The sequence below is a fragment of the Salvelinus fontinalis genome, chromosome 26 (genome assembly GCF_029448725.1).
Source record: "Salvelinus fontinalis isolate EN_2023a chromosome 26, ASM2944872v1, whole genome shotgun sequence".
Taxonomy (NCBI): Eukaryota; Metazoa; Chordata; class Actinopteri; order Salmoniformes; family Salmonidae; genus Salvelinus; species Salvelinus fontinalis.
Genome location: NC_074690.1, coordinates 2,452,168 through 2,469,179, shown reverse-complemented (window position 1 = coordinate 2,469,179; position 17,012 = coordinate 2,452,168). Strand labels below are relative to the sequence as shown.

The window sequence follows — 17,012 nt, the reverse complement described above, 5'->3', positions numbered from 1 at the left end:
AACTAAGGTGAGGTAAGGTAGGTTAAACTACGATAAGGTAATCTAAGGTAAGGTAAGGTAAACTAAGTTAAGGTGAGATAAGGTAAGGCAAGGTAAACTTAGGTATGGTAGGGTAAGGTAAACTAAGGTATGGTAGGGTAAGGTAAGGCAAGGTAAACTAAGATAAGGTGATGTAAGGTAAGGTTAACTAAGGTAAGGTAAGATAATGTAAGGTAAGGTAAACTAAGGAATGGTAGGGTAAGGTAAACTAAGGTATGGTAGGGTAAGGTAAGGCAAGGTAAACTAAGGTAGGGTAAGGTAAACTAAGGTGAGGTAAGGTGAGATAAGGTAAGATAAAGTAAGGTAAACAATGTAAGGTAAGATAAGGTAAGGTAAACTATGGTAAGATAAGGTAAGGTAAGGTAAACTAAGGTATGGTAAGATAAGGTAAGGTAAGATAAACTAAGGTAAGGTAAGATAAGGTAAGGTAAGGTAAACTAAGGTGAGGTAAGGTAAAGTAAGGTACAGTAGGGTAAGGTAAGGTAAACTAAGGTAAACTAAGGTAAACTAAGTTAAGGTAAGGTGAGATAGGGTAAGATAAGATAAACAAGGCATGGTAAGATAAGATAAGGTAAGGTAAGATAAGGTAAGGTCAACTAAGGTAAGGTAAGATAAGGTGAACTATGGTAAGATAAGGTAAGGTAAGGTAAACTAAGGTATGGTAAGATAAGGTAAGGTAAGGTAAACTAAGGTAAGGTAAACTAAGGTAAGGTAAACTAAGGTAAACTAAGGTAAGGTAAACTAAGGTAAGGTAACTAAGGTAAGGTAAGGTAAACTAAGGTAAACTAAGGTAAGGTAAACTAAGGTAAGGTAAGGTAAACTAAGGTAAGGTAGGTGGGGTAAGGTAACTCACCTGATAGAAGTTGGGCCAGTAGGTAGAGATGGCCAGTTCTACCTGTACCCAGGCTCTAGTAGCTGGCCCAGACACGTTCCAGACGGGCATGCCCAGGGGACTGTTGTTCTCTCTGATGTACACGTTGAGCTGCCCTGGCCCCGCCCCCTCGCGTCCAGACAGGAAGTACTTGAAGATGATGCAGTGGGTGTCATTCTCCTTCAGCTGGGGAGTCAGCAGTAATGCCTTCTGACCAGCGAAACGCCCCGACGTGTTGACCATAATGAAAGCTGAATCTGGGGCAGCAGAGGAGAGGAGAGGAGAGGAGAGGAGAGGAGAGGAGAGGAGAGGAGAGGAGAGGAGAGGAGAGGAGAGGAGAGGATGAGGAGAGGATGAGAAGAGGATGAGGAGAGGAGAGGAGAGGAGAGGAGAGGAGAGGAGAGGAGAGGAGAGGAGAGGAGAGGAGAGGAGAGGAGAGGAGAGGAGAACATTACATGAATGTTAGAACTGTGTAGCTGGGGGGTCAGAACTACGTAACACAGACAGGATCACATCCAACCAAAACAAACTTTATTTACAGATGAAGGATCTTTATTTAACCTGTATTGTTGCAGCAAAAATAATCATGTCATAACAGGATTTGAACATTTAGTCTATAAGGTTGCTTGATCGGTTGTTAGGCTATTAGTTAGCCAAAGTTGGCTACATGAAATGTGCAGTACTGTTAATATAGCCATGCGTTAGTGTGGGGTTTTCAGTGAATTGATAATCAATCACATGAAGCTTTTCTGCGATGCAGGAAAATTCTCAGCAACAAAAGACTGATCAATTGAAGATCCTACACCTGTAAATAGCATTGAACCATCTTCCTACATTTGACAGTCTAGCAGCGGAGAGGACACCACTGTGGGGAGGGAAGACAATAAACAGGTATTAAATTAAATTGTATTTGTCACATAAACAACAGGTGTAGATTAACAGGGATTAACGCTACCTGTCTAGCCCCGGGGTTCCGCTAGTGGAACTCCTCCCACATTCCACTGAAAAGGCAGAGCGCGAAATTAAAAAAAAACATATTTTTAAAATATTTAACTTTCACACATTAACAAGTCCAATACAGCTAATGAAAGATACAGATCGTGTGAATCCAGCCAACATATCCGATTTTTAAAATGTTTTACAGGGAAGATACAATTTGTAAATCTATTAGCTAACCACCTTAGCAAAAGACACCATTTTTTCTTTGTCCACCAACACCACTAGCTATCACCAATTCGGCCAAATAAAGATATTGATAGCCACTAACCAAGAAAAAACCTCATCAGATGACAGTCTGATAACATATTTATGGTATAGGATAGGTTTTGTTAGAAAAATTTGCATATTTCAGGTATAAATCATAGTTTACAATTGCACCCACCATCACAACTCGACTAGAATAAATACAGAGAGCAACGTGTATTACCTAATTACTAATCATAAAACATTTCTTAAAAATACACAGCGTTCAGTAATTGAAAGACACAGATCCTGTGAATACAGACAATATTTCAGATTTTCGAAGTGTCTTACAGCGAAAACACAATAAATCGTTATATTAGCATAGCACATGTGCAAACAGTACCCCAGCATTGATTCACAGCAAAAAGAGCGATAGCATTATCACCACCAAAAAGTATAAATTTTTTCACTAACCTTCTCAGAATTCTTCAGATGACACTCCTGTAACATCATATTACAACATACATATAGAGTTTGTTCGAAAATGTGGATATTTAGCCACCAAAATCGTGGTTATACAATGAGAAAAGTAGCCAAGCTGGTCAGAAAATGTCGGGCGCCATATTAGACAGTGATCTAGTCTTATACATAAATACTCATAAACTTGACTAAAAAATACAGGGTGGACATCGATTGACAGACAATTTAGTTCTTAATGCAATCGCTGAATTACATTTTTTAAATTATCCTTACTTTTCAATACAGGTTGCGCCAAACGAAGCTACACCAAACAAAATGGCGGCATAAGCGTTTAACATTTTTCGACAGAAACACGATTTATCATCATAAATAGTTCTTACTATGAGCTGTTCTTCCATCAGAATCTTGGGCAATGAATCCTTTCTCCGGTCTAATTGTCTTTTGGTCGAAAGATGTCCTCTTGTCCCGTCGAAATGGCCACTAACGCTCACCATGCACTCGAAAAGTGCCCAGCTCCTCAAAGTGCATCACACAGAAATGCCATAAAATCGCCCTAAACGGATATAAATTGCTATAAAACGGTTCAAATTAACTACCTTATGATGTTTTTAACACCTATAACACCTATAGAAATATTACTGGCTAAACAACAGCTTGGAAGGAGGCAAGTCCGACGACCATCGTGCGTATCAACATCCGGTTTGGAGCGAGCGGTCGCATTTGCATTCGCTCTGCAGGTAGTATAACTTTTCATTTCATTTTCATTACATTTCATTACATTTCATTATAGTACAACGGTTTAATTTGTCTAACCTTAGCAATTTCTTCTTAGCTAGCTACTTAGCCGTCTGTGTATAAAAGATAATTGCGTAATTATCGTATTCCGTCGTCTATCGTAGTCCACACTTATCTGCCCAGCAGCTAGCAAACGTCCACCGAATAGTAGTATAAACTTTTCATTACATTTCATTATAGTACAACGGTCTGATTTTCATTTTCACTACAGTACAACGGTTTGATTTGTTTGATCTTAGCTAGCTACATAGCCGTCTTTGCATCAAACATAATTGTGTAGTTATTGAGGTTCGCCAGCCAGCTATTTTCGCCCTAACGAAACGCAACGTAGCCAACACTGCTAGCTAGCCAGCTTGCCACCGAATAGCAGCATTGTAGAAACGAGTGCATTACAACGGAACGACTTGATCAGTGTAGTGTTGGCTGACTACACAGTTGTCTTTGCTATCTTTGATTTGTATTTGTTCGATCTTAGCTAGCTACTTAGCTGGCTCCATAGCCGTCTTTGTATCGGTGATACTTGTGTAGTTATCAAGGTTCGCTGAGGTTCGCTAGCCAGGTATTCTCGCCCTAACGTAACGTAACGTAACGTAGTCAACCCTGCTAACTAGCCAGCTAGCCACCGATTAGCAGCACGGTAGAAACGATTACATTACAACGGAACGACTTGACTTGTGTAGTGTTAGCTAGCTACATAGTTTTCTTTGCTATCTTTTTTTCTAAGATAATTGTGTAGCTTTGAGTAATTATCGGTTAGCTAGCCAGCTATTTTTCGCCTGCCGCGCTGCCGTCCTCCTACCTAGCCAACACTGCTAGCTAGCCAACTTCTACCGAATAGCAGCACTGTAGAAACTTACATTACAACGGGACGACTTGATTAGCGTAGTGTTAGCTAGTTGTCTTTGCTGTCCTTGTATCCATGATAATTGTGTAGTTTAGAGAAATTTAGTGAAATTGTCGAGGTTACCTAGCCAGCTTCACTTTCAACAACGTAGCCACTGCTAGCCAGGCTACTTCACCAGCCAGCAGTACTATATCATTTTAGTCAATAAGATCTTGTATTTTATTTTTATTTTTTTGCAACGTAAGCTTAACTTTCTGAACATTCGAGACGTGTAGCCCACTTGTCATTCTAATCTCCATTGCATTAGCGTAGCCTCTTCTGTAGCCTGTCAACCATGTGTCTGTCTATCCCTGTTCTCTCCTCTCTGCACAGACCATACAAACGCTTCACACCGCGTGGCCGCGCCCACCCTAACCTGGTGGTCCCAGCCCGCACGACCGACGTGGAGTTCCAGGTCTCCGGTGGCCTCTGGAACTGCCGATCTGCGGCCAACAAGGCAGAGCTCATCTCAGCCTATGCGTCCCTCCAGTCCCTCGACTTCCTGGCACTGACGGAAACATGGCTCACCACAGATAACACTGCTACTCCTACTGCTCTCTCTTCGTCTGCCCATGTGTTCTCGCACACCCCGAGACCTTCTGGTCAGCGGGGTGGTGGCACCGGGATCCTCATCTCTCCCAAGTGGTCATTCTCTCTTTCTCCCCTTACCCATCTGTCTATCGCCTCCTTTGAATTCCATGCTGTCACAGTTACCAGCCCTTTCAAGCTTAACATCCTTATCATTTATCGCCCTCCAGGTTCCCTTGGAGAGTTCATCAATGAGCTTGATGCCTTGATAAGCTCCTTTCCTGAGGACGGCTCACCTCTCACAGTTCTGGGTGACTTTAACCTCCCCATGTCTACCTTTGACTCATTCCTCTCTGCCTCCTTCTTCCCACTCCTCTCCTCTTTTGACCTCACCCTCTCACCTTCCCCCCCTACTCACAAGGCTGGAAATACGCTTGACCTCATCTTTAATAGATGCTGTTCTTCCACTAACCTCATTGCAACTCCCCTCCAAGTCTCCGACCACTACCTTGTATCCTTTTCCCTCTCGCTCTCATCCAACACTTCCCACACTGCCCCTACTCGGATGGTATCGCGCCGTCCCAACCTCCGCTCTCTCTCCCCCGCTACTCTCTGCTCTTCCATCCTATCATCTCTTCCCTCTGCCCAAACCTTCTCCAACCTATCTCCTGATTCTGCCTCCTCAACCCTCCTCTCCTCCCTTTCTGCATCCTTTGACTCTCTATGTCCCCTATCCTCCAGGCCGGCTCGGTCCTCCCCTCCCGCTCCGTGGCTCGACGACTCATTGCGAGCTCACAGAACAGGGCTCCGGGCAGCCGAGCGGAAATGGAGGAAAACTCGCCTCCCTGCGGACCTGGCATCCTTTCACTCCCTCCTCTCTACATTTTCCTCTTCTGTCTCTGCTGCTAAAGCCACTTTCTACCACTCTAAATTCCAAGCATCTGCCTCTAACCCTAGGAAGCTCTTTGCCACCTTCTCCTCCCTCCTGAATCCTCCTCCCCCTCCCCCCCCCTCCTCCCTCTCTGCAGACGACTTCGTCAACCATTTTGAAAAGAAGGTCGACGACATCCGATCCTCGTTTGCTAAGTCAAACGACACCGCTGGTTCTGCTCACACCGCCCAACCCTGTGCTTTGACTTCTTTCTCCCCTCTCTCTCCAGATGAAATCTCGCGTCTTGTGACGGCCGGCCGCCCAACAACCTGCCCGCTTGACCCTATCCCCTCCTCTCTCCTCCAGACCATTTCCGGAGACCTTCTACCTTACCTCACCTCGCTCATCAACTCATCCTTGACCGCTGGCTACGTCCCTTCCGTCTTCAAGAGAGCGAGAGTTGCACCCCTTCTGAAAAAACCTACACTCGATCCCTCCGATGTCAACAACTACAGACCAGTATCCCTTCTTTCTTTTCTCTCCAAAACTCTTGAACGTGCCGTCCTTGGCCAGCTCTCCTGCTATCTCTCTCAGAATGACCTTCTTGATCCAAATCAGTCAGGTTTCAAGACTAGTCACTCAACTGAGACTGCTCTTCTCTGTATCACGGAGGCGCTCCGCACTGCTAAAGCTAACTCTCTCTCCTCTGCTCTCATCCTTCTAGACCTATCGGCTGCCTTCGATACTGTGAACCATCAGATCCTCCTCTCCACCCTCTCCGAGTTGGGCATCTCCGGCGCGGCCCACGCTTGGATTGCGTCCTACCTGACAGGTCGCTCCTACCAGGTGGCGTGGCGAGAATCTGTCTCCTCACCACGCGCTCTCACCACTGGTGTCCCCCAGGGCTCTGTTCTAGGCCCTCTCCTATTCTCGCTATACACCAAGTCACTTGGCTCTGTCATAACCTCACATGGTCTCTCCTATCATTGCTATGCAGACGACACACAATTAATCTTCTCCTTTCCCCCTTCTGATGACCAGGTGGCGAATCGCATCTCTGCATGTCTGGCAGACATATCAGTGTGGATGACGGATCACCACCTCAAGCTGAACCTCGGCAAGACGGAGCTGCTCTTCCTCCCGGGGAAGGACTGTCCGTTCCATGATCTCGCCATCACGGTTGACAACTCCATTGTGTCCTCCTCCCAGAGCGCTAAGAACCTTGGCGTGATCCTGGACAACACCCTGTCGTTCTCCACCAACATCAAGGCGGTGGCCCGTTCCTGTAGGTTCATGCTCTACAACATCCGCAGAGTACGACCCTGCCTCACACAGGAAGCGGCGCAGGTCCTAATCCAGGCACTTGTCATCTCCCGTCTGGATTACTGCAACTCGCTGTTGGCTGGGCTCCCTGCCTGTGCCATTAAACCCCTACAACTCATCCAGAACGCCGCAGCCCGGCTGGTGTTCAACCTTCCCAAGTTCTCTCACGTCACCCCGCTCCTCCGCTCTCTCCACTGGCTTCCAGTTGAAGCTCGCATCCGCTACAAGACCATGGTGCTTGCCTACGGAGCTGTGAGGGGAACGGCACCTCAGTACCTTCAGGCTCTGATCAGGCCCTACACCCAAACAAGGGCACTGCGTTCATCCACCTCTGGCCTGCTCGCCTCCCTACCACTGAGGAAGTACAGTTCCCGCTCAGCCCAGTCAAAACTGTTCGCTGCTCTGGCACCCCAATGGTGGAACAAACTCCCTCACGACGCCAGGACAGCGGAGTCAATCACCACCTTCCGGAGACACCTGAAACCCCACCTCTTCAAGGAATACCTAGGATAAAGCAATCCTTCTGCCCCCCCCCCCCCCCCCCCCTTAAAAGATCTAGATGCACTATTGTAAAGTGGCTGTTCCACTGGATGTCATAAGGTGAATGCACCAATTTGTAAGTCGCTCTGGATAAGAGCGTCTGCTAAATGACTTAAATGTAATGTAATGTAAGGCGCAGAGACGAAAAGAAAGCTACTTCCGGTCATTGGTGTTTTATACAGGCCCTGATTGCGCAATCGACTCCATTCAAAGCGTCACCCCTTACTGACGTATAGAGGAAGACGTAGGCAGTGTTTGTATCCTCATAGCATTTACAGGGACCTTACAACTGACTTGGGAACAGGGGCCAAGATTTCTGAAATCTCACTCCATGTCAGGGAAAGTGCTGTAGAATGAGTTCTGTTTCACTCAGAGACATAATTCCAACGGTTATAGAAACTAGAGAGTGTTTTCTATCCAATAATAATAATAATATGCATATTGTACGAGCAAGAATTGAGTAGGAAGCCGTTTAAATTGGACACGTTTTCCAGAAAAAGTGACAATAACCCTGTCCTCATCAGGTTTTAACGCTTACTTACGGACCCTTCCCAACCATATAGAGAAGAAGACAATAGAGACATGAAAGACAAATAATAACAGAAGGGATAAATACCAAATGAGTAACTTATATACAGGAAGTACCCGAGTCGATGTGCAGGGGTACGAGGTATTTGAGGTAGACATGTACATATAGGTAGGGGTAAAGTGACTAGGCAACAGGATAGATGATAGACAGTAACAGCAGTATACTGTAGGTAGGGGTAAAGGATAGATAATAGACAGTAGCAGCAGTATACTGTAGGTAGGGGTAAATGATAGATAATAGACAGTAACCGCAGTATACTGTAGGTAGGGGTAAAGTGACTAGACAACAGGATAGATAATAGACAGTAACAGCAGTATACTGTAGGTAGGGGTAAAGGATAGATAATAGACAGTAGCAGCAGTATACTGTAGGTAGGGGTAAAGGATAGATAATAGACAGTAGCAGCAGTATACTGTAGGTAGGGGTAAAGGATAGATAATAGACAGTAGCAGCCGTATACTGTAGGTAGGGGTAAAGGATAGATAATAGACAGTAGCAGCAGTACACTGTAGGAGGGGTAAAGGATAGATAATAGACAGTAACAGCAGTATACTGTAGGTAGGGGTAAAGGATAGATAATAGACAGTAACAGCAGTATACTGTAGGTAGGGGTAAAGTGACTTGGCAACAGGATAGATAATAGACAGTAGCAGCAGTATACTGTAGGTAGGGGTAAAGGATAGATAATCGACAGTAACAGCAGTATACTGTAGGTAGGGGTAAAGGATAGATAATAGACAGTAACAGCAGTATACTGTAGGTAGGGGTAACGGATAGATAATAGACAGTAACAGCAGTATACTGTAGGTAGGGGTAAAGGATAGATAATAGACAGTAGCAGCAGTATACTGTATGTAGGGGTAAAGGATAGATAATAGACAGTAGCAGCAGTATACTGTATGTAGGGGTAAAGGATCGATACTAGACAGTAACAGCAGTATACTGTAGGTAGGGGTAAAGGATCGATACTAGACAGTAACAGCAGTATACTGTAGGTAGGGGTAAAGGATAGATAATAGACAGTAACAGCAGTATACTGTAGGTAGGGGTAAAGGATAGATAATAGACAGTGACAGCAGTATACTGTAGGTAGGGGTAAAGGATAGATAATAGACAGTAACAGCAGTATACTGTAGGTAGGGGTAACGGATAGATAATAGACAGTAACAGCAGTATACTGTAGGTAGGGGTAAAGGATAGATAATAGACAGTAGCAGCAGTATACTGTATGTAGGGGTAAAGGATAGATAATAGACAGTAGCAGCAGTATACTGTATGTAGGGGTAAAGGATCGATACTAGACAGTAACAGCAGTATACTGTAGGTAGGGGTAAAGGATCGATACTAGACAGTAACAGCAGTATACTGTAGGTAGGGGTAAAGGATAGATAATAGACAGTAACAGCAGTATACTGTAGGTAGGGGTAAAGGATAGATAATAGACAGTGACAGCAGTATACTGTAGGTAGGGGTAAAGGATAGATAATAGACAGTAACAGCAGTATACTGTAGGTAGGGGTATAGTGACTAGACAAAAGGGTCAATGAAGATAGTCTGTGTAGCTGCTTGGTTAACTATTTAACTAACTATTCAGCAGTCTTATGGTTCGGGGGTAGAAGCTGTTCAGGGTCCTGTTGGTTCCAGACTTGGTGCACTGGTACCGCTTGCCGTGTGGTAGCAGAGAGAACAGTCTACGACTTGAGTGGCTGGAGTCTTTGACAATGTTTAGGGGCTTTCCTCTGACATCGCCTGGTTTAGAGGTCCTAGATGGCAGGAAGCTCGGCCCCAGTGATGTGCTGGGCCGTACTCACCACCCTCTGTAGCACCTTAATAGTGTGGTCAGCAAAGTTTCCTGATGTAGAGATTGAAGAATGCGTGAGGACTGTGTGCTGTTCGGGAATCATTGACTCTAACAGTGGTTCGGGTCAATACCATTTCAATTCCAGTCAATTAATAAGTAAACCAAATACCAAATGTTCCTCATTGAAAAGCATTGAAGATAATTGGATTTTGAATTCTAGTGTACTTCCTGAATTGACTGGAATTGAAATGGAGTTGACCCCAACCCTAAGGAGAGCAGTTGAAATATCTCATATTATGAACTGGGTGGTGCGAGCCCTGAATGCTGATTGGCTGACAGCCGTGGTATATCAGACCATATACCACGGGTATGACAAAACATGTATTTTTACTGCTCTAATTACGTTGGTAACCAGTTTATAATAGCAATAAGGCACCTTGAGGGTGTGTGGTATATGGCCAATATACAACGGCTAAGGGCTGTGACCAGGCACTCCGCGTTGCGTCGTGCTTAAGAATAGTCCTTAGCCGTGGTGCATTGGCCATATACCCCCCCCCTCCTCGGGCCTTATTGCTTAAGTATCTCACAGACAGCGACACTGAGGTGGGTTTTTACGTCAAATGATGGAGAAAAATGTAGATGGAAAAAAAAGTTGAGAAATCAATAACAAAAAAAATTGCAATTTTGATTGAACTCGAAAGGTTAATCCAATCCTCTCTCCACTTGCCAAACCGACACGTGTCAGAACGATTATATTGGCAAGACATTCAACCCCTATATATCATCCTCTCGTAGGCCTATGGCTGTCAGCTCCACAGAGAGAAGACACACGATGTACTGAAAGGACATGCGAGACATACTGAAACCCAGAAGTGACACGGTTTGCGTTGATATTACCCACAGTACACCAGTACACATTCATTATCACACAGGGAGAGTTTAGACAGTTCAGAAAAGATAGAGCGAAATAGACGAAGCAGAACAGCTAAGCAGAAAAGTTTTGCTCGTTTTGTCATCAAATACCTGACTTTATACACAGAGCCCATTCACAGAAACAAATCTAACTTGTCTGCAGATTTGCCGAGGTACATTAGGGAAAAAAAGAGGCTGTTCACCAAGAAGCGCAACATTTACCCAGAACCCAATTTGTTCCTTCAGGGACTCAGACTGCTTATCTTGTTGTGCTAAATAACACAGTAACACTCTATCTTCCTTCTCTCTCTCTCTCCTGCTCTCTCTCTTCTATACCTCAGATAACGAGCGAGAAATCTGTCATGTTTACACAATGGAACACAAGGAGGAGAAAAGAGGAGAGGAGGAGAAGAGAGATGAGCTGTGATGACACTAAGTCAAGCTCTTCTAGTTTGTTGTTGGTCATGCTGTATTGGAGAAAGAGGAGTGCAGGAGGTGAGAGGAGACACCCTCTTCTAGTTTGTTGTTGGTCATGCTGTATTGGAGAAGGAGGAGTGCAGGAGGTGAGAGGAGACACCCTCTTCTAGTTTGTTGTTGGTCATGCTGTATTGGAGAAAGAGGAGTGCAGGAGGTGAGAGGAGACAACCTCTTCTAGTTTGTTGGTCATGCTACGACACCTCTCCTGAGTGTTTGTGTTACGGGATCTGATCTCTAGTCTACAACATCTCAAAACATCTCTGTTAATCTCTACTGATCTCTAGTCTACAACATCTCAATACAAATCTCTGTGCATCACGATTAATCTCTACTGCTCTTTGACAAAGTGGCTCACGTCAACCCGAAGATAACTTTATAGGGAACAGGTTTATCATTTGAGACACTGCATATGTCCTAAGGGATCTACAGCAGCTAAATTGGTGAACGCGTGGCAGGTCGCCTAGCGCTTAGAGCATTGGGCCAGTAACTGAGAGGTTGCTGGTTCTAATACCCGAGCCGACAAGGTGGGAAATCTGTCGAAGTCTCTTTGAGCAAGGCACATTTCAGGCACCCTGACACATTCCACTGCAACTATCCGGTGGAGATTCTTTTCTTTTTTTTACTGTAAATGTAGCATTACCTATCTGGCCACTGAGTTGAATATGGCGAATGTGTAATATACTGTTCATACAGTATCCCATAGGCAGAGCAGATGGGTGCACGTTTTGGTTTTTGCCCTAGGAACTACACAACTGATTTAAATAACGAACTCATCATCAAGCTTTGATTATTTGAATCAGATGTGTAGTTCTAGGGAAAAAAACAAAATGTGCACCCCTTAGGGTCCCAGGACTGCATCCCTTAGGGTCCCAGGACTGCACCCCGTAGTGTCCCAGGACTGCACCCCTTAGGGTCCCAGGACTGCACCCCTTAGGGTCCCAGGACTGCACCCCTTAGGGTCCCAGGACTGCTGCACCCCTTAGGGTCCCAGGACTGCACCCCTTAGGGTCCCAGGACTGCTGCACCCCTTAGGGTCCCAGGACTGCACCCCGTAGTGTCCCAGGACTGCATCCCTTAGGGTCCCAGGACTGCACCCCTTAGGGTCCCAGGACTGCACCCCTTAGGGTCCCAGGACTGCACCCCTTAGGGTCCCAGGACTGCACCCCTTAGGGTCCCAGGACTGCTGCACCCCTTAGGGTCCCAGGACTGCTGCACCCCTTAGGGTCCTAGGACTGCTGCACCCCTTAGTGTCCCCAGGACTGCTGCACCCCTTAGGGTCCCAGGACTACACCCCTTAGGTTCCCCAGGACTGCTGCACCCCTCAGGGTCCCAGGACTGCTGCACCCCTTAGGGTCTCAGGACTGCTGCACCCCTTAGGGTCTCAGGACTGCTGCACCCCTTAGGGTCCCAGGACTACACCCCTTAGGGTCCCAGGACTACACCCCTTAGGGTCCCAGGACTACACCCCTTAGGGTCCCCAGGGTCCCCAGGACTGCTGCACCCCTTAGGGTCCCCAGGACTGCTGCACCCCTCAGGGTCCCAGGACTGAGTTTGGGAATGATGTTCTAATCCTTCAACCAGACCTTTTTTACTCTCGTATGTCTGTTTCTGAGGATTTAAAGGCCCCTTTGATATACAGAGCAGGCCAGAGATGATCGACAGAAGGTTCTATTATGTCATTTTAATAACACTCAACCCATCTACTCAGCTGACTAAACATTATGTTTCTCCCTCCCTCTCTCCCTCCTTCTCTCCCTCCCTCTCTCCCTCCCCATCTCTCCATCCACCCGTCGGGGACTCAGGAGCTCTGTCAGTGTGATATGAAACAACACTAATATCCTCATGATGAATAGATTCCATTGAAGCTCCATTACAAAGACAAATGCTAGGTCCCAAATGGAACCATATTCACTACATAGTATACTACTTATGGGCCCCTGGTCAAAAGTAGTGCACTACATAGTATACTACTTATGGGCCCCTGGTCAAAAGTAGTGCACAGCATAGTATACTACTTATGGGCCCCTGGGCAAAAGTAGTGCACTGCATAGTATACTACTTATGGGCCCCTGGTCAAAAGTAGTGCACTACATAGTATACTACTTATGGGCCCCTGGTCAAAAGTAGCGCACTGCATAGGAATAGAATGCCATTTGGATCGTAACTAGAGAACCACAGAACCAAAGAAAACACCTAATGCTTGATTTCCTGTAGAGATTAATAAACAGGATGTTTACTATTAATGTGAATTAGTCAATCTGATATGGGAGGCAGAGAAGGAACAATGGTGGACCGAAGAAAGTGGTGCAGAATGTCTCAAGAATAAAAAACGTAATATTCAATATCAAAATCACATGTATTTATATAGCCCTTCGTACATCAGCTGATATCTCAAAGTGCAGTACAGAAACCCAGCCTAAAACCCCAAACAGCTAGAATGCAGGTGTAGAAGCACGGTGGCAAGGAAAAAACTTCCTAGATTTAATATCTGTAAATCTAACTAAATATTAACACTTCACATACTCGTGGGCAATAACCTTCAATCTGAAGAACAACAAAACAAATTATAAGGCTAGAGAAATGTATCGACCAATAGTACCAACACATTCAACCACAAAACATGTCGGAGAGTAAGCATGGAGAATCAATCCCCCCCAAAATAAACAAGACGAGACTCCCCGACTGACAGGAGATTTATGCTTTTCACCACCTGGAACGGTAAGTGTAGAAACCGACTTGCTAAAGTCGATAAATGACAAACTGGGCATTCTTGAACTATATAAAGATTTGAAGGCAAGGTTTAGATGAGGGACGAGAAAAGCTGTGACATTGAAGAAAGACACAAACAAGCTAAAAGGGATTCTAAATAATGCTAAGTTCACAAGCTGGAGTCGAATAATGGACCACCCAATTGTATCCATGGTAGCGATTGCATAATGGACCACCCAATTGTATCCATGGTAGCGATTGCATAATGGACCACCCAATTGTATCCATGGTAGCGATTGCATAATGGACCACCCAATTGTATCCATGGTAGCAATTGTCTTTTTTTTTTTTTTACTGAAAAACAATCAAATACAACAATTGATCATGTAACGTTCGTCTGGTGGTGTATTAACGGACCAAGGCGCAGCGGGTGATGAATACATACTGACTTTAATGAACAGACGAAAACACTGACAAAACACTCGAACAAACTACAAAACATTAAACGAAGGCAACAGACCTGAAACAAACGAACCTACATATAGACGAAGGACGCAAGAACAGGAACAGACTACCTAAAACGAACGAACAAACGAAACAGTCCCATGTGGATTACACAGACACAGGAACAATCACCCACAAACAAACAGTGAGAACAACCTACCTTAATATGGCTCTCAATCAGAGGAAACGCCAAACACCTGCCTCTAATTGAGAGCCATACCAGGCAACCCATTAACCCAACATAGAAAACACATAACATAGACTACCCACCCCAACTCACGCCCTGACCAATTAAACACATACCAAACAACAGAAAACAGGTCAGGAACGTGACAGATCAAGAAATAATCTACAAATAAACTATACCACTCAAGATAGGGAATGTTGTAAAATAATTAGTATTCCAATTATTATTGATAGTATTAAATAGATTTAAAAAAAGACATCATTAGAAGAAAAGGATACTTATTGAAATAATACACATGCAAATAGAAACTGGAACACAAAAGTACTAAAAACCCTGATATTAGGTAGAAATCAACATGGTAAAAAAACACAGCAGAGAGAGAACATAGAAGGCACAGTATGTGCGGGTGTATATTTGGGGGGGGGGGCTGTGACGGAAGATGGGGTGTGTGTTTATGTAATTAATTAAGTGAGTGAAAACATGAAAATGGTTGCAAATACCCATGTGTGTGTGTGTGTGTCTGTGAGCTGAGAGTTGTGACAGAGAGAGTTTACCATTTTGGGGAGATATGGGATATACATTTTAAAATAAATTACAAATAAATTGGATTGATTTATTGTCCTATCGTGATGGAACGGTTTCCAACCCTATACCCTAGACACCCACCTGAGTGACCCACACACTAAGGAGAAGTCCTTATCTGTTTTATAGGCTTACTGCAAGTAGCCTACGCATTCCAAGACAGAAAGATACATGCGGCCAAAGACCCACTAAAACAACACCACCCCCTCAAGAGTCTGAACCGGCCCGGCAGGGTTGGTCCAACAAAGCCAAAGGTTGGTGAGCATAATATTCAAGGAATTTCTCAAAGCTGCTAATGAGAACCTTGACGACCTCGTACCTAGCCGATGGGAATTCCGGTGGAGTACCACCACCCAGGTATGTGTTGGCAACACTAGCTGCAGTAAACCATGGGGAGGGGATCACTGTCGGACAAACAGAGAGGGGGGGGCACATTATTGTGGACCTGGTGGCACAAAATAATCAAAAGGTCTGACTGCTCAGAGATTTTTGGGGAAAATAGTCACAATGGGGGGACCAGTGTGTGTGTGTGTGTGTGTGTGTGTGTGTGTGTGTGTGTGTGTGTGTGTGTGTGTGTGTGTGTGTGTGTGTGTGTGTGTGTGTGTGTGTGTGTGTGTGTGTGTGTTTCAGGGGAAAGGGGTGTATCCAAGCTCCATCAGCTAGGACTAGACATCGGTTAAGCAAATCTCCCCGTTCTTGCTCTATTTTTTGCGTTCCTTCTCAAACAGTTACAACTGTACCGTATATGCAGCATTCTCACATCGACTCTTCTCTTGTTCTCGGTGATGTAACAACCGTTAAACATCTGAACCGTGTGGTTGTTTGTGGGGGAGGGGTGGGGAGAGAGTGTGTATGTATCCCACATCTGTTGCTATGGGGTAATGATGTTTGGGGCATTATAATGTAGGCTGAATCACAATAATTGTTTTCCCCCCAAAAAATGATTGCCTGCTAAAAAAATAAAATAAATGTAATGCCAGTCCTGGTTATAGGTAGCAATCATTCTTTATTATTCGTTAATTGTGGAAATAAATTACGATATGCAAGATTTTTTTTCTTCTAACTGTATACTACACAATTTATTTATTTTTTATTATTGAACGTTTATTTAATGAGGCAAGCCAGAATAAATGATTATTTACAATGACGGCCTATACCGGCCAAACCAGAACCCGGATGACGCTGGGCCGCTGCGCTTTAAGGAAGAGTCTAGGTGGCTCCAAACTTCTTCTATTTAAGAATGATTGAGGCCACTGTGTTCTTGGGGACCTTCAATGCTGCAGAAATGTTTAGGTACCCTTCCCTAGATCTGTGCTTCGACACAATCCTGTCTCGGAGTTCTACGGATAATTCCTTTGACCTCATGGCTTGGTTTTTCGCTCTGACATGCACTGTCAACTGTGGGACCTTATATAGACAAGTGTGTGCCTTTCCAAATCATGTCCAATCAATTTAATTTACACACAGGTGGACTCCAATCAAGTTGAAGAAACATCTCAAGGATGATCAATGGAAACAGGATGCAACTGAGCTCAATTTAGAGTCTCATAGCAAAAGGGTCTGAATACTTATGTAAATAAGATATTTCAGTTTTTTGTTTGTAATACATTTGCAATTTATTTTATTTTGTTGCCTGTTTGTACTTTGTCATTATCGGGTAGTGTGTGTAGATTGCAGAGTTGTTTGTTTTTGATACAATTCATTTTATAATAAGGCTGTAACAGGAAAAAGTCAAGGGG

The 17,012-nt window shown here is 44.5% G+C and overlaps 1 protein-coding gene across 1 annotated transcript in view; it reads right to left on the bottom strand.

Moving 5' to 3' along the window:
• Window positions 1–17,012, bottom strand: part of LOC129824568 (receptor-type tyrosine-protein phosphatase mu-like) — a 422,832-nt gene that overhangs the window by 233,961 nt on the left and 171,859 nt on the right. The window contains exon 3 of the mRNA XM_055884259.1: window positions 893–1,167. Within this exon, the coding sequence (XP_055740234.1) occupies window positions 893–1,167 (275 nt within the window). The remainder of the gene's footprint in view (window positions 1–892; window positions 1,168–17,012) is intronic.